Consider the following 18,576-nt stretch of genomic DNA (forward strand, 5'->3'; position numbering starts at 1 on the left):
ATTTAGGTGCAAACATCTGGGACAGTGAGTGATCTGTGTCCTTAGAAAACCAGTTTCATATAGTATCAGAGGGGTAGCCGTGTTAGTCTGGATCTGTAAAAGCAGCAAAGAATCCTGTGGCACCTTATAGACTAACAGACGTTTTAGAGCATGAGCTTTCGTGGGTGAATGCATCTGACGAAGTGGGTATTCACCCACGAAGCTCATGCTCCAAAACGTCTGTTAGTCTATAAGGTGCCACAGGATTCTTTGCTGCTTTTACAGTTTAGTATAGTTTACTCCAGAATGAAGCAGGGAAGGTGGGAGTAATGGAAAGTTTCCAGGAGAAGAACAAAAAAGGTCAGGTGATCAGGAAAGGGTTAAATAAACACATAGGAAGAAGCAGCATGAGCCAGGAGAGAGCAGGCTCACATAAGATCCATGAGCGAGAGAGACCAGCTAGCATGCAGCAGCCTGCGTGAGAAGGGACTCCCTACCTGCCTGCCTTCCGGATGATTCCCCAAGGGCTCAAAGAGAAGAGTAAGCTAGAAAGTGAGGGACGTTTCAGTTTCAGATGTTTGTTGTTTTGAATGAGCAGTACTCTCCTGTGCTTTACATTATTAAATATAAAAGAACGTACGGGTGTTAGAATGGGCAGAGTCTATGAGTTGACTGCTTCGCTACTACTGTGGCCCCTGAGAGAGTTATACTGTAAACCAGAAGCGTGCATGCATCTGACGAAGTGGGTATTCACCCACGAAAGCTCATGCTCCAAAACGTCTGTTAGTCTATAAGGTGCCACAGGACTCTTTACTGCTTTAACCAGAAGCGTCACATCTTTGGGTGGAATTCTGGGGGAGGGGTGTGTTGGGTCCGTGCAGGCCTAGGGCGGGTAGGCCAAGAAGCCCCATTTCCAAGAGAGGGTAATTGAAGGTCAATGCCTATGAAATGTACCAGAGAGGCCAAATGAGGAACCAATGCTGCTGCCTGCTGAGGCTCTAGGAGCTTGAAACATCATGGGGATCCAGAGCAGCGAAGATTTGTATTCCCCTCAGAGCAGTCCTAGTGGGTAGCTACCGGGGAAGGGGGGGTTCACTAGGATCTGTGACTCATAATAAATTGAATAATATCTCAGCTGTAGGGGAAAAACTGTAGTTTTAATCAAAGGGGATGGGGTGAACTGTCAATACCAAGGCTGTGTACTTTCTGTAGAGCAATGGCAGCTCAGATGACTGAGTACAGGAACTACATCAGGTTTAGTGGAGGCCTTATTTACAATGATCAAACAATCCAGCATAAATTCTTAGGTGATTCTGATTCTTAGGGTGGGCAGAATTTAGTTCACTTTGGGTTTAAATGAAGTAAGGCTGTTAAAACCTCATGCTAAATAGCCCAGTGTGTTGCTGATGAATATAGATATGATGTAAAGCAGTTGTTAAAACAGTACTTCCGTCAGTCAAATTGAAGCATGAAGGAGGAATGGTGCAAACGATGGGAGAGGAAATGATCAAAGAATTATGTAAATAATGGTCATGCAGGCTTATATTTTACTCAGTATTTTTCTCCTAATTGTTTAACCAAGCAGTATCAGGAAGACTTAAAACTATTTCTTTTTAAATTAATTTTGTGCGAATGTGAGCAGTTTGTCTGTTTTGACATCCAAATGGCAAGTTTTCCTCTTGTTCTCAGTCTCTTTTATGTGGTCCATCAGTCGACATCGCTTCAGTTCTGCCTTTCTTGGAGCCATTGTCAGAAGACAGTAATGCTGGTCTTAGTGTCCATGTTCTTTGCACTACGGGGGTAGGAGAGTATGAGAAATCCATTGACAAGCTCCTGGAGAAGTGTCCTGAAGCTCTCATACCGTATGCCCAGCATGAGCTGAAAGATGAAAATCGGGTGAGCTTTTAAAATGCTAATCTAGTAGTTTATTGTAGTCTTTCTTTCTCTTTCTTTTCAGTAGTTGTTAGCTGTGCATAGGAGAATTTGTACTACACTGCAGAGATAATCAAATGGCACAGATTTCTATTAAAGTTGAAACTCCCATCCTTAACTCACTCTGAGCCTGAAACTGCCTGCATTGAATTTTATGGCCAAATTGCCATTGACTTTAATGGGAGCAGGGTTGGACCCTTTTTGCCTAAGCATTCTAGCACCAAAAGTCATAAATACCTGTTGCTTAGACACTTGCAGTGGACAAGCTTAATGAGACAAGATAGGAGTTTCATCCTTACCCTTAAAATTCATAGATTTCATTGACTGAGTTCAAGTCACATTCATATAAATGTCCAATTTTTGCTTTTGTGTTTTTATGATGGTAGTTCTTACTGCAGATGCTCCTGGTCAAAGTTACTTATACTTAGAAATATGGATTATACATAGCATTTTATTATACACCTTCTTTCTGAAAAACTCTTTGGGCTGAGATTTTCCAGTTTAGTTTCATCCTGAAAGTGTGATATTTTATTTTATATTAAGGTTGTGGAAAAAATGTTAAGATGGCTGAGTTACTTGCAAGCAGAGAGGGGAATAATACACTGATCTGCTGTAAACAGAGAAAGCTGAGTATTTTTTGGCTTACAAGTAACTCAGAAGTAGCTGAACTTTTTCATGTGAAACTTGCCACAGTAAAAAAGATCATTATTAATGTCTCAAAATGCCATGATTAAATATGTTCCCTGCTCCCTAATAACATCTGAACTGTATTCTCATTGCCTGATTTTGCACCACTGATGAGCAGGAACTTGAGTCTATTCATGCTTCCTTCCCCCATGGCCTATAATATTTGAGGAAGAACTTGATCTGTCCAATTCTCGTCAAGGCTCCAGCAGTACTGCCATGGTTTTTCCCCAGTCCTTGCCAATTAACTGATAACATAACAATAACCATACTGGGTAGGACCAATTGTTCATCTAGTCCATCTAACAGTAACTGGTGCCAGATGCTTCAGAGGGAACAGAAGAGGGCAGTTATCGAGTGATCCAGTCCCAGGTTCTGGCAGAGGTTTGGGGACACCCAGAGCATAGGGTTGTATCCCTGACCATCTTGGCTAACAGCCATTGATGTGCCTATCCTCCTTTAGCTTGTCTATTCTTTTTTTAACCCAGTTATATTTTTTTGGCCTTCACAACATCCCCTGTCAATGAGTTTCACAGATTGACTGTGTTGTATGAGGAAGTACTTCCTTATGTTTGTATTAAACCTGCTGCCTATTAATTTCATTGGGTGCCCCATGGTTCTTGTGTTATGTGAAAGGGTAAATAATACTTCCTTATTCACTTTCTCTACACCATTCATGATTTTATAGACCTCTATCATATCGCTCCTTAGTCGTCTTTTCTAAGCTAAACCATCCCAGTCTTTTTAATATCTCCTCATATGGAAGTTGTTCTGTACTCCTAGTCATTTTTATTGCCCCTCTTGGTACTTTTTCCAATTCTAATATATCCTATTTTTTTGAGGTGGGATAACCAGAACTGCAAGCAGTATTCAAGGTGTGGGTGTAGCATGGATTTATATGGTGGCATTGAAATTTTCTGTTATCTGTCCCTTTCCTAATGCTTCCTAACATTCTGTTAGCTTTAACTACCACTGCACAATTAACAGATGTTTTCAGAGAACTATCGACAATGACTCCAAGATCTTTCTTGAGTTGTAACAGCTAACTGGGACCATCATTTTGTATGTATAGTTGGGTTACGTTTTCCAATGTGCATTACTTTGTGCTTATCAACACTGAATTTCATCTGCCATTTTGTTGCCCAGACCCCAATTTTGTGAGATTCCTTTGTGACTCTCTTCACAGACAGCTTTTGGACTTCACTATCTTGAGTAATTTTGTATCATCTGTAAACTTTGCCACTTTGCTGTTTAACCTCTTTTCTAGATTATTTATGAATATGTTGAATAGCACTTGTCCCAGTACAGATCCTTGGGAGAGTCTGCTATTTGCCTCCCTTCACTCTGAAAAATGTTCAGTTAATAGTGGACATAACTTCTGCTGAATAGATCAGCCAAGGGGGAGACACTCCAATAAATGGAAATGCTGGAACCCCCAGTCAGTACAGTTGGGGCTCATGTATGCTCCCTTTGGCCCTTGATCAAGAAGTGGAACAGAGAAAACCAATGTCTAGGGTAGTTGTTGCCTTGCAATACTGCAGGCAAAGAGAAGAGAAAGACACAGAGTTTGAAGAGAGATGGATAGTGTTTTCTTTCCTCCCCTCAGTCTTTGTAAACACAAAATTAATAGCTTTTTGCATTATTAAAATGTAAATGGTGTATTCATGCAACATTAAGATTATTGGAGGTAGAAGGGGTATGTCAAGAAACATAAAAGCATAAAGTTCTCATAGAAAGCTTTTTTACCCGCACTGCACCGGGCTATAATGAGAGACTTATCTTATTTGTTAAATCCATAACCATAATACTGCATTCACGTTTTTTTTTCCCCTGCACCAATTTGTTTGAACCACATGCACAGCCTGTCAGAAACAGGCGCAGCCTTATCTTCAGTGGCACTAGGGGGTGCTATCATCATTCTAATTTGCTGGGTTAAAAAGGATCACACTGAAGTCTGAAAACATTGCATTTCAAAGCACTGTGCAGACTAATTAATTACTAGCCCATCTCAACTTACACCACTGTTTTTTGTACCATCTTTGATGTTAATTCAAAGTACTTATTAAAAATTTGTGTTCACAACCTACTATTCATAGTCACCACTAACTTATTTTTCTTCTGTGGGTTTATTTTTGGATGAATTAGGCTCTGTGGTGGAACAAACTGCTTCCTGAACTTTGTAAACGAACCAGATATGTTGGAGATGACTACTCCATTCTCATCTCATCGCTGAAAGGTAAAGAACTTGGTTTACAACTGAATGCCATACACGAAGGCCTTTGTACTGCATCTAAAGTATTTGAAAGCCGTTTCCTCTAGAAACAGCTGTGACATGGCATTTTACCATCATTCAGTTTGGGGAGGAAGGTCTTCCTCTACACATATTGTAACTCAGCAGAGATTAGCAGAGTAGTGCTGTGAAATGTGCAGTAAGCATTTACACACATCCAAAATTGTTGCATACATCCTTATTTTTTTAAACTAATTATTAGGGCTGTCGATTAATTGCCGTTAACTCACACGATTAACTAAAAAAATTAATTGAAATAAATCATGATTAATCACAGTTTTAATTACACTGTTAAACAATAGAATACCAATTGAAATTTATTAAATATTTTTGATGTTTTTCAACATTTTCATATATATTGTATTCTGTGTTGTAATTGAAATCAGTGTATATTATTTTTGATTACTAATATTTGCACTGTAAAAATGATAAACAAAAGAAATAGTATTTTTCAGCTCATCTCATACAAGCGCTGTAGCGCAATCTCTTTGTCATGAAAGTGCAGCTTACAAATGTAAGGTTTTTTTGTTGTTGTTGTTACATAACTGCACTCAAAACCAGAACAATGTAAAACTTCAGAGCCTACAAGTCCACTCAGTCCTACTTCTTCTTCAGCCAATTGCTCAGACAAACAAGTTTGTTTACATTTACAGGAGATAATATTGCCGCCTTCTTATTTATAATGTCACTAGAAAGTGAGAGCAGGCATTTGCATGGCACTTTTGTAACTGGCATTGCAAACTATTTATGTGTAAGATGTGCTAAAGATTTGTGTGCCCCTTCATGCTTCGGCCACCATTCCAGAGGACATGCTTCCGTGCTGCTGATGCTCATTTAAAAAAAAAAAGGTGTTAATTAAATTTGTGACTGAACTCCTTGGGGGAGAATTGTATGTCCCTTGCTCTGTTTTACTCGTTATTCTGTTTTTTTGTTTCCGATATTTCATGTTATAGCAGTCTCGGATGATGACATGTTGTTCATTTTAAGAACACTTTCGCTGCAGATTTGACAAAACGCAAATGTGAGATTTCTAAAGATAGCTACAGCACTCAACCCAAAGTTTAAGAATCTGAAGTGCCTTCCGAAACCTGAGTGACAGAGTGTGGAGCATGCTTTCAGAAGTCTTAAAAGAGCAACACCTCAATGCAGAAACTACAGAACCCAAACCACCAAAAAAGAAAATCAACCTCTGCTGGTGGCATCTGACTCAGATAATGAAAATGAATGTGCATTAGTCTGCACTGCTTTGGATTGTTGTCGAGCAGAACCCATCATCAGCATGGACATGTCCTCTGGAATGGTGGTCGAAGAATGAAGGGACATATGAATCTTAAGCGCATGTAAATACTTTGTGACGCTGGCTACAACAGTGCCATGAGAACGCCTGTTCTCACTTTCAGGTGACATTGTAAACAGGAAGGAGGCAGCATTATCTCCTGCAAATGTAAACAAACTTGTTTGTCTGAATAAGAAGTAGGACAGAGTAGATTTGTAGAATCTTAAGTTTTATACTGTTTTTTTTAATGCAGTTTTTTTTTATACATAATTCTACATTGGTAAGTTCAACTTTCATGATAAAGGGATTGCACTACAGTACTTGTATTAGATGAATTGAAAAATACTATCTTTTTTTACAGTGTAAATATTTGTAATAAAAAATAAATATAAAGTGAAAATGTAGAAAACATGCAAAAATATTTAAATAAATGGTATCGATTATTGTTTAACAGTGCGATTAATTTTTTTAATCATGATTAATTTTTTTACCCATTGACAGCCCTACTAATTATGCATGACAAGAGTCAAAGATTATTCCAGATATAAATATGGGGAAAGACATCACAGAAGTATCTGTTGAAAGTAATGTGCAATTACTTATTTCCATAGCCAAGCCAGGTGAAAGGAATACCTGGGGAAATAACTGCCTGGCTTGTATTGAGAACTGTACTGGTTGCAGTGACTCTAATGACAGTAAGGACTGTTTCTCTTCATAGCTGGACTCTTGGCTGAGGGAAGCCGTGTTGTGTTGCTTGTGGTCACTAGGATTACACGGAAGGAAGCAGTCGAGTATTTGTTCTGGGAGATTTGAATCCTTAGCCAAAGGAAGTGACCCCCTGACTCTTTGATTTTCCTCTTCCTGAGACTGGAACTTTTTCCCCCTCTTCCTCTGGAAACTTGGCTGAACGGGAAGTGACCAACCATGGCAGCTGCCGTGGTCCCCTTAATCATTGTTATGGAGGAAATAAATAATAAGACTAGTGGCCTGACTCTTTTTATATCCAATTCAGAATGCTGAATAAAATTAGTCATTTTTTTTCCATGATAACACCTGCACAATGTGTGAATAGAGGAGTGTCCCTACCAGGTTGCCATAGAGACCATAGCAGCACTCATTGTCAGAAGCATAAAAGCGGTAAACTTCTGTTGTCAGATGCTCATTGTCCGACCGTTATCTCATTGTAATAGATACTAGTTGGCCCAGGAGAGCCTATAATTAAATAGCTTTGTCTCATAGGTCGCTCCCAAAGCACTGACGGCTGTGTTACACCACCAGCATAGCTCTATTTTAATGCTTCCTTTCAATTTTATACAGCACTGAAGATGCTAGATGAGACCTACCTAGGATTTGGTATTGTATGTGGAGGTGATTAGTTCAGATAGACGTTATAGTGGTGTGTCTCATCACTTCATCCATAAACATCCCTGAATTGCTACCTTCACTTCTCAAACTGTTCCCCAGTTGCCAAATGTATCCGCTGCTATTTGCGTCTTTCTCTTAAATCTACTGTAATCACAATATTTAGATAACTAAATCAGCAAAATAAGTTAAAAATCACATCTATAATGTGTTGCACTTAATATAAATGATTTTAAACATAATATTCTTTCCCTGTGCAGAAACTTTATCAGTTGTTGCCATGGACCTGGAGCTGAGGGATTTCCTTAATGTTCTACCAGACGATGGGACTGCAGCATTTTTCCTGCCACATCTACTTCAGTGCAGCAAAAAGAAATTGATGACTTAAACACAATGCAAAGTGTGGACTTGAAAGCACTGGAATAAATAGGAAAAACTAAATAGTAGAATTGTACATGAAGTATTGTGGGAGTCCATCTACTTGCAAACTACCTGGGTATATTGTAAAAACTGGCCCTTCTGGGTTGTGGCTTTATTATATTGTATAATGCGATGACAGTCACCACTTCAGGTTGAGTATCAATTTTGTAGATGAAAGAAAAGTGTTTCCAGTGATAAAATGTCACTGATACTGGCAAATCGAAAGGATCCCTCTGTACCCTATGGAACTGAATATTGTGGTGTTCAGCCAAATAGTTGATGAAGTTCAGACATTTCCTGAGTGAGAATGTGAATTCTTAATGGAGAAAAATATAGCCAGAAGGAATATTTTACTACTTAAAGTTGCACAAAATTCTATCCCACTCTGGTGTGCATGTAAAAGTGAAGCAGGGAATGGAAGCTATCACTCTTGGATCCCGTGTCTTCAGCTAGTTAGGCCCCAATCCACAAAAATAGTTGAACTCATGGGTGTCTTTAAACATGTGCATAATCTCATTGACTTGTTCTTCCAACTGGAATTTCTAGAGACTTGTCATGTGCTTATAGATATGCACATGCTTGAGTAGTTAAATTGAATTCAGGTTGGAAGAACAAGTTAAGGGGACTGCTTGCATGCTTAGAGGTGTGCACTTGTACAAGACTTTGCTGGATCATGTCTTATTCATCAAGTGTGTAGAAAGTGGTTCCCAAGAGAAATAACTGTCTTTCTATAAGTAGGTGACAGATGTTTCGGTAAGGTGTCACAGATATTTTCTGCTGTTAGTTTCCTCTTCTCACATCACTATATTCAGTCTCTAATGGACAACAAGCATCTTCACCTCTGGTTCACTTCATTCCAGCTACATTATTTTCTAGATGGACCACCAAACTAGCTGTCTGATGTCTTTGTTTTTACCGTATATTTTGAAAAGGGGTCTCTTAACTATAAGGTCATTTTTTTCCCCGTGTTCTGAGTGGAAATGCCTTGGTCTTTCAAGTGCAATGCAATGGGGAAAAACTACTATCAGGATGATTGTATGAACAGTGATAATTAAAGCTGAGTATTTCATTTTCATTGCATTAAACTGTTTTTCTAATATTCTTCAATGGTAAGAGAAGCATTCTTTTATACAATGTTATTAACAACTGTGTTCTAAACAGCTGTGAGCTAATTGTAGTCAGACTATCACAATAAGGATCAACCATCTGAGAATCTAATTAGCTGACTAATTGGATTTCATATTGTAGTAGAGAGAGCCTGGAGCGCTGGGCTTGGGGCAAGATTTCAGGCCTAACCCAGAGGCTGTGAACCAAAGTCAGGCCATGTATTAAAGCAGATGCTTACAAGTCCACTGTCCAGTACATGAACTTGACAAAGTTGTTGCTAGTGTACTAGCAACTATATATTTACATAAATATATTCCAGCTAGTACAGATACATCCCAATCTAGTACAAGATAGGATGGTTTGAGAAAATAATGAATAAGGATGTTTTATGCAAGATATCCTGAACAAGGGGAGGTAACAAACAGACGTAATGAATTACATAAGGTGGTATGTAAACTATATTCCAATTGTTTCTCAACCTATAAATGTCAGGATACTTTGTCTAAATCCTGTGTCCAGCTGAGGGGGCAGCTGAAAGTCCTGCTGCTGATTGAGTTGGGTCCATTGTAATAGGCATACATGTGTTAGTGTACCTGTAACCATGGAGCCTGGGCACTAGTACCGTTCTTCATTGACAATAAACTTGGCTGAGCACCTTCGTCACCGAATTGTGCCTGTGGTTTTTATGAGTGACATCAAGGTCTGCTAAATTAACATGTTGCACTGTCTCCAAGGACAGAAGCACTGAGCAGCCATAACAGCGTTACCGAGGCAATGACATTCCAGCCTGCAGCACTTAACAACACTGGGTAGTACTATCGAGGTCTGCTGAACCACCTATCTGTGCAGAGCTGGACAGCACACTGAAAGAACACACACACACAAGCCAAATGACAACACATGTAACCAGTCTCACAAAAGCACTAACATTGCTTAGGGCTGGTCTACACTGAAAACTTAAATTGACATAGCTATGTCTCTCGGGTGTGAAAGATATGGCTGTCAGGAGTGTGAATTTTTCACACCCCTGAGAGATGTAGCTATGGCGACCTAATCAAAGGTGTAGACAATGGTAGGCCAATGGAAGAATTCTTCTGTTCATCCACCTCCCTAAAATGTGGTAGGTCGACTGCAGCAACGGGAGAACCTTTCCTGTTACTGGAGTGAGTGAGTCTGTACATTGAAGCGCTACAGTGGTGTAGCTGCAGCTGCGCCACTGTAGTGTTTTAAGTGCTGGTGTACCCTTAAACTCCCAAATGGCTATTGGAAAGTATCCTCCAGATTCCAAATACTTAACTTAGGGCTTGTCTACATGAAACACTTCACTGCAGCAATGGGAGGGGCTCTCCAGTTGGCCTAGGTAATCCACCTTCCTGAGAGGTGGTATCTAAGTCAACAGAAGAATTCTTCCATCAACCTAGCACTGTCAGCACAGGGTTAGGTCAATTTAACTACATCAGTCGAGTGTGTGGGTTTTTTCCAGTTACATAGCTGGGTTGATGTAACTGCTGAATGGAACCCAGTCCAGTGAGTGCCCTCTGAGTATGCGTGACAGATCGGGTTCTGCCTGTGATTTCGATAGCTGCATGTCTTTTTTCCCTGGGTGTGTGGATAGCTCTGAGGCTTAAGTAGGAGATAGGCACATGGATGCCTAGAGGGAAAAAGATAGAGAAGCAGAAAGATAGGCACCCAGGGACCTTTTACCTTGAAAAACTTAAGTGCTGAGTGAGTTTAGGCACCTTCAGTGTTGGATGGGCATTTTGTGGATCATAGTGGAGCCAAAACTGGGAATTAAATGCCTAAGTACTTTTGTGGATTCCACCTCACCTGCTTCTTTGTTATCAGTTCATTTCCAGCGATGCCTAAGACACCCATGACTCTTGAACTCTGGTGAAAGCAGCTAGGACAAAACTCTGTGAAACAGATTTTATGTTTTAATTTGTAATCACACACTGTGGTGGGGTTCACCCCACACCAGGCCCTGAAGGGGTTAAGGTGGCTAGGTTGGCCAATTAAGTGCCTAGCCTGCACCTGGAGGAGGAGCCAGGAGACATGAGGACTAATGAAAGGATGAAGCTTACCTGGACAGGAACAGTCAGGGCTTGTATAAAGCAAGGTAGCTGAAAGCAAAATGGGACTGCAAGGAGGAGGGCTGTAGTCTCTGAGGGACAGAGGGGAGTCTGGCCCAGAGGGAAGGGAATATCTGGAGGAGAGTGGGGAAAGAGCTTGAGGAGCATTTTAAGAAGTCCCGGGAAACAGCATCAAGGTATGGTACAAAGCAGAAGACCTTAGCTGTTGGTTGGGTTTCTGGGGTGGAACCCAAAGAAAAGGGTGGGCCTAGGTTCCCCTACCAGTCACTAGGAAGTTGCACAGGCTGGGTAGTGAATTGAAAGATTGCCTGGGACAGCCAATACAGAGAGACTTTGGTATGCACCCCGTGCCGCTTCCTCCCCCAGGGGCAAACTACAGTGACCTGGCCAAAGGGCCAAGCCACAAAGAGGGAGCCATCAAATCCTGAGACAGAGTGAGCACCCAAAGGAAGAGGCATCAGACTGGCAGAGCTAATCCCCAGCAAGAGGTGCCCCAGTGGTGAGTAGAGCATGCTGTGACACAGATATGCTGGGAGTTGTGATAAGTGCTTATTTACATATGCCAGTTATTCAGGTGGTAAATGACAAATGCCATTCTTATGCAGAAGTAACAGAAGCAGCAAATGGCTGTACCAGGAACCTCCTTGAATGTTCAGTGGTCAGTTATACAAGAGGATTTTTTATTTATGCAAAGAGTAATTTATAGGCTATGTATTCACATAGCTGTTCCAAACTATGGTCCATGTGTTACTAGGGTTGTTCTTGATGGTTCAGATGAAGCCTTTTGTGAACAAAGTTGAGAAAGGAAGTGGTCCAGATGTCCTGTCTTAAGAAGTGCTTCATCAAGTGAAGACTTTGGAGAATCCTTGTGATGAGCCAATTCCTTCATTCTGTTGTGATTTTTTGTGTGAACTGCTCAAACATTCTTGGGAAGAAAGACTTTTGCTCTGCAAAGGGGAAAAGTGTTTCTGTAAAACCTCATATCAACGCAACAAGCTATTTTTTGTGTGTAAGATAAGCCTAACACAAAATGATTTATCTCAGCGCACCCATTTTTGAGAGAAGTTAGGATCCAAATCCAAAACCCCACCTTAAAGTGCTGGGAGTTCAAATTGGCTCAAGTCATAACATACAACCCAAATTCTGTATCATTATGAGGAATCCATTTTACTATGTAGGTGTGTAGGGTAAAACAGTTTTTACATGTCTCACAGTATATTGTGTAAATCAACTTTTACTTGCTGTACAGGTTTAGTATAAGCTATACTTGTACTCTGTTTTCTAAACAAGATTTATGTACAAAAGTTAGATGCATTTTCTGGTATTCAAACTAAATCATATACATATTTAAATATCTCAGAGTGGTAGCCATGTTAGTCTATATCAGCAAAAACAATGAGGAGTCCTTGTGGCACCTTAAGAGACTAACAAATGTATTTGGGCATAAGCTTTCGTGGGCTAAAACCCACTTCAGCAGATACATGGAGTGAAAAATACAGCCAGCAGTATATATATGTTTTATAGCACATGAAAAGCTGGGAGTTGCCTTACCAAGTGGGAGATCCGTGCTAGAGGCCAATTCAATTAAGGTGGAAGTGGCCTATTCTCAACATTTGACAAGAAGGGGTGAATATCAGAGGGAAAATTACTTTTGTAGTGCTAATGAGGCCGATGCGATTAAGGTGGCAATGGGCAACATCCAACAGTTGACAAGATGGTGTGAGTATCAGCAGAGGGAAAATTACTTTTTTTTAGTAATCCATCCACTCCCAGTCTTTATTCAGGCCAAATATGATGGTGTCCAGTTTGCAAATTAATTCCAGTTCTGCAGTTTCTCATTGGAGTCTGAAGAAAAAAAATTCTTCAACAAAAAAACTTCAAAAACAGACTCCAATGAGAAACTACCTACTTTCTGGTATTTTTGATTGCGGTGTTTACTGTAAACTCAACATCTTTTATCCCTTTCTAGCACAGGAAAGTTTTTAGGAGTGCTTTTTTAAAAATGGTGCTCATTTGAATTCAACATAAGATTTAATTATTCCTCAAATATCCATTCATGGTGTTTGTTTTAAATAGGAAAACTTGTTTTTAATGAGGGCCCATTCTGCAAAACCTTTGTCTTTTGTGAGCAATCACATGTGAGACAGATTTTTGTTTGAAGGATCAGATCTCAACTCTCATATACTGTATCTGGGGAGGGGAGGGGAGGGTAGATAGGAAACTTCCTTTTATTATGTTGATGGCCAGCCTTCTCCTTAACTAAAATACCCTCCCAAGCATTAGAGATTTTTCCTGTTTCTTTGATCTGTTCTTCTGCCCACTGTCATATCCTGTACCTACAGATCCCTCCCAGACATTCATTTTCTCTAGTTTTGGGGGGAAGGATGGGAGTGGGAAGAGAAATCAGGCTTTTTGTAAAACAATTGTTTTAAAAGTTCTATATTCTTTACCTTCCAGGCCCAGGCTAACATTTTCTAAATGATTAACACTCCTTTATGAAAACTTACTACTTTTTAAAAAATATTTTTATAGGGGCTTTTCAATTTTACATATCAAGCTAAGGGAAAATATTTATATAAATTCATGAGAGGGCCTGTAATACTATAGAAATGACATTACTTAGCTATTGCAGCATTCTGTCTCGTACATAAGAGTGAACACTGAAGGGATAATGTTTTTATTCTCACTTTCACTGACATGAATCTGGTTTAATTTGACTGCCTATGGTCCTAATTCCTTAAACACTTCAATGGAATTATGCATGCATGCAGTAAAGGTCATGTGCCTTGGTAATTGCAAGAATGGGGCCTTTGCCGAGATTCACAAGTGTAACTGAAATGATGATCTAAAGTGTATTTTTACACTTTAGATCATAATGTGTGCCCTGTATGTTTTGTATTACTGTAGTAACCTCTCCCTTTGATATATATATAAGAGTTAGCAGGAAGATTTTGATAAACTTTAATTGTAAAAACTTCATTTAAAAGTTTGGATTTTTGTTAGAGATCTTTAGAAACCAGGGTAATATTTTCAAAAGGGCCTAAATCTCACTGAAAATCAATAGGATTTAGGTGCCCAAGTCACCTAAAACTAATCAGCAGTGCTCATGTAAATACCTTTAAAATGGCACATATTATAAGACAGTTCATGAATTCTATGTGCTCCACCCAAATATTTGACTTTCCAGTTTACAGTAACTTTTTTCTTTTCTTTTGGCTTAGAACATTAAGATGTGAAAAAATTCTCTCACACTTGGGAATAAATAAGATACAGATTGATTGAAGGTTTCTGGTACAGGGCCAAAAATAGAAATATAAGTTTGTGGCCAATGGAATTGTACGTGTTCAGCTGCTTGTGGAATCAAGTCTTTTATCAGCTTTAGTTGCCCCTGCTTACACATGGAATGAGACTCTTATCCCCACTCTGGGACTTTTAATGCCTGAAAAGACTGTCAGAAAGGCAAAAAGAGGATTTAAAATCCTGTGATGCATCGGGGAATTCCTCCCTGGAAATGAGAACGCCAGCTGCAGGCTGTGTTCCAAGGCTGCCTGTGTAAGGCTTAATGTAGGGTTTGTGCTGGGGTAGGGCCTTGGCATGTAGAGCTGTGGAGATTCTGGGCAGTGTTACCCATACAGAACCTAAGGGGGCTGCTGTAACTTACTGTTGGTATGATAGTGCCTAGGAGTCCATATTGAACTAGGCACTGTACAAACACAAAATAAAAAGGACAATCATTGTCCCAAAAAGTTTACATAGATAACCACCCCCATCTCTCCTAGGCTGTGTAAATTACAATGGGGGCTGACCTGCCCCAGGTTTCTGGAGCACTCCAGAATCAGGAGTGCAGGGGTTGCTTAAAGCCACCTTCTCTCTGGTCATGAATTCTGTGCTACACCTACAAGAGCACAGAATTTCACCCAGGGCTGAATTTGGTCTTCTGTAATACACTTAGGCCTTCTCATCTCTCTTCTTCTCCATGGGCCTGATAACCTGCTGCTCAGCACCTCTTGGGACATACTCTATATTCAGTAATGCATCCTTAAACATGTCCCTCTGATTGATCTAGGTTAGACATTCTTACCTTCTTTGGGGAGCACTGTGTAGGTAGTTTCCATGCCACCATGGATATGGTCAGTCACATGACAGTGCAGTAACCAGGTGCCAGGGTACTTTGGAAACATTTCCACAGTTTGAAAAGTGCCAGGGAAAAGGTCAAAGACATCGGCCCGGTAAACTCCAGTTTGCTTCAAGGGGAAAAGTAACAATAGCAATTACATCTATGTAATGGATAAATACACAGTGTTGCATCAATAGATGGTTGTACAATGGGCTACATTTTCCTAAAATATTTCACAGGTGCTCACTCTCTCTCAGAAGTTATTCAGTGGTCTGAACAGTACTTCTAATGGGAATAAGATGACAAAATTTTGACCCAGGATGTTAGAAAGACAAGGTGGAAGAGGTTATATTTTTTCATGGACCAACTTCTGTTGGTGAAAGAGACAAGCTTTTGAGCTACACAGAGCTCTTTCTCCAAGTATGTCAACTCCAAAGCAGCCTCACTTCACAGATCCATTAATTCATATGTTCATATCCTTTCAAAATTTCTAACTAAAAAAATGTAACTAGGACAACTGTGTGAGGGGGTGGGGGAAACAGTTTTCATATCGTGAGTGTGGCAACTTGGAGATAAATTATGGAAGTAGCATGAGACATGTACCTATACTAAATCCCATTATCAAACATCATCTAGCCTTCCTTCATATAAAGGTATTTTGGTCTGAGCAAACATTATTTTTATATATAAATACTGTAACTTGAATTTACAGGACTGTGGTTTAAGATTGTAACATCTTATTCTCTCATAATCCTCATGAAAAGAGTGAACACAGTAAGAAATGAACATAAAAAGAAATCTTACCTTGTAATCAAAGCTATGGCCATGGAAATGTGCTGTATGCATGTCTACTTCATTCCCCATTCCCATCAGGTACCAGCTTACTTTATCTCCAACATGCATTGTAAGACCATGCAAGTTTCCAAACAGTTTTCCATTAATGGCTGGGGAGAGAATGATACAAAACACATTTTGTTTTATTGTTATCTACGTTTTAATGGCAGAGGAATTTGAGAGTTTAATGCTAGTGGTAGGCAACCAGAACTACTTTAATTGTCCCTTTAAAAAAATAAAGGCACTCACTGAATGTACTGTCCCTATCAAATAAGGAAACCTATGAGGATAGGATCTAATGATATGATACATCCCACAGTTGCTCAGTGGGAAAAGAGGCTTGCAGAGTGCTCTACCCTAGCATGGGGCTGATATTGCGAGGTCTTGTGAATCTTTAGCTCCTGTGGAATACAGAATCGAAGTTATCAGGAGATGCTCAGTACCTTTCAGGATTAGGCCTTATATTATCACTTGGCCCCACATGTTTGTTCGCTGATGAAATTTAACAATTTATGTTGATTTTAGGGATTAGGATTTCAACCTGGAGAACTTTTTTATGGGTAAAAAATTAGAATATGATAAAACCATATTTTATATTTTAGTATTTTTATTAAAATGGAACTTAAGCATATGTTTAAGTGCTGTCCAGATGAATAAGAGTTCTTGCCTGTCTGAGTAAGGATTGGGTCCAATAACAGGGCATCCATTAAAGCTTGGAAAGTCACATATACACCCAGAACCAAAAGATCACAAGACTTCAGAAACAAATTTGACAGCCAGAGATTTCAAAGATACAGTGTAATGAAATTGGGAAATGTACCATGCATTTTATTGCTTTCAATAAATTCCTCCTCTTCTTTGTTTACTATGCCTGGATTGGCAGAATAAGTTTTGATATTTTCATCCAAGTACCAAGACTGGTTTTCATCAAAAACCATAAAAAGAAGAGCAAATTCAACTCTCTTTTGCAACAGAAATGTGGGCAAATACTGCTTGGAACAGACGACAAGCGTCCCTATTAATCCACTGTAGGTATCCTGAAAACACAAAAACAAAATTCTCATGGGTGCCTTATCTAAGTAGAATGAGCTTTAATAGCTGACTGAAATACTCAGTAGTAACAACATCACTACTGAGACTGAGAATGCACTTTTCTTGGCATTTGGTAATTGACAACTGAACAAGGAAATGTCACAGTTAAAGAGGAGGGTTATTGATTTAATCCTGGGGCAGCACGAGGTGCAATACAGTATAAACAGCAACTGTTTCTTCTCTCCATATATTGTAATTGTTGCTAGAGTTAATGTTACAAAAAAGCTTCAATTTTAATCCTGGTTTAACTTGCTTGTCTCTCTTTCCAAAACTTATTAGAGATATTTTTTGTACTTTGTCTCCATTCAAGGGTGACATCAACTAAACACATATGCAATAACCTCTGCTTTCAGATTATTTTGTTGTGGTGGTTGTTTTTTGGCACTATTGTGCTCAATTTGCATGTGGCATTGTGGCAGTTTTCCATGAAAATGACCAATTTACATATTTGCTCCATTAATTCTCATCAGAATTAATCAGCTCTTTCGCTTTCAAGGATTTTAGGATGGTTGCTTTAAATATTAGTTTAGGCTAACCAGTACATAATAACAGGAATGCAGTGACTCAATATGGAATTATTATACCCTTTAAAGTAAAAAGTCTGTCTAAATAGCAGCAGTCGCAGGTGCTTTGATTTTATCAGAGAAAACAGAAAATGGAAGAGTTCAAACTCCTTTCCTTTTCACTGTAAAGGAATTTATTTAACTGTCATTAGAAATGTACCTTAACTTTATCCACAACTGAGTAATAAGCCCAAGGAATACAGGAGGGGTCTCCTTTCCCAGAACCCGATCGGTCAGGGATTTTCCAGACATATGTTCTTGTTTCACCTGAATTAAGTAGATATTAGTGTATTTTAAATGTGTATTCACTTTGTTCACCCTGTCCACAATTTTATTTATCCAAATAAGTTGATGGCAAGTGATTCAAAGGATGTTGTCAAGGATTTTAAGTCTAAAAAATTGACCAAGTTGATGGGTTCTCCTCCCCCTCCCTCCAGTTGACAATCAAATCATGCTTCCCAGGACATTTTAACAAACAACCTCGTGCAAGATAGAATTCATTGCCCTTCAGGAAAAGTTATCATCTAAGAAGTTGTCCTGAAACAGATGGTATTTTAATTTTACAGTTTATTTTTGCATGAACTTCTTCTTCTTGAGTGCAGCTGTGGCTGACTCATTTATTGTTATTTCCTTTCTGCGGATACCTGAACTCTTGCTCAAATCCCTTTGTGTGATGGCACTATTCAATTCTGCCACCTCTTAGCGAAGTAACTCTGTTTTCTATGAAGAAGACAGAGACCCCAGAATAACTTTTGAAATAATATAGAAATTGCATAGGCCAAATCATGTTGCTCTTACATGGCCAAATCTCCTATTTTTTTCAATGGGAG

The 18,576-nt window shown here is 39.3% G+C and overlaps 2 protein-coding genes across 3 annotated transcripts in view; one reads left to right on the plus strand and one right to left on the minus strand.

Moving 5' to 3' along the window:
• Positions 1 to 9,045, plus strand: part of HPS3 (HPS3 biogenesis of lysosomal organelles complex 2 subunit 1) — a 34,513-nt gene extending 25,468 nt beyond the window's left edge. For both annotated transcript variants that reach the window (XM_050965856.1, XM_050965854.1), the window contains exons 15-17: positions 1,669 to 1,875; positions 4,741 to 4,831; positions 7,784 to 9,045. In XM_050965856.1, coding sequence (XP_050821813.1) covers positions 1,669 to 1,875; positions 4,741 to 4,831; positions 7,784 to 7,911 — 426 coding nt within the window. In that variant the 3' untranslated portion in view covers positions 7,912 to 9,045. The remainder of the gene's footprint in view (positions 1 to 1,668; positions 1,876 to 4,740; positions 4,832 to 7,783) is intronic.
• A 1,919-nt stretch (positions 9,046 to 10,964) lies between these two features.
• CP (ceruloplasmin) overlaps positions 10,965 to 18,576 on the minus strand; it is a 44,205-nt gene continuing 36,593 nt past the window's right edge. The window contains exons 15-19 of the mRNA XM_050965820.1: positions 17,907 to 18,013; positions 16,912 to 17,128; positions 16,062 to 16,201; positions 15,222 to 15,384; positions 10,965 to 12,087 (exon numbers count right to left, since the gene is read on the minus strand). Coding sequence (XP_050821777.1) covers positions 12,026 to 12,087; positions 15,222 to 15,384; positions 16,062 to 16,201; positions 16,912 to 17,128; positions 17,907 to 18,013 — 689 coding nt within the window. The 3' untranslated portion in view covers positions 10,965 to 12,025. The remainder of the gene's footprint in view (positions 12,088 to 15,221; positions 15,385 to 16,061; positions 16,202 to 16,911; positions 17,129 to 17,906; positions 18,014 to 18,576) is intronic.

Source organism: Gopherus flavomarginatus, chromosome 8, assembly GCF_025201925.1.
Source record: "Gopherus flavomarginatus isolate rGopFla2 chromosome 8, rGopFla2.mat.asm, whole genome shotgun sequence".
In the NCBI taxonomy this organism is placed as follows: Eukaryota; Metazoa; Chordata; order Testudines; family Testudinidae; genus Gopherus; species Gopherus flavomarginatus.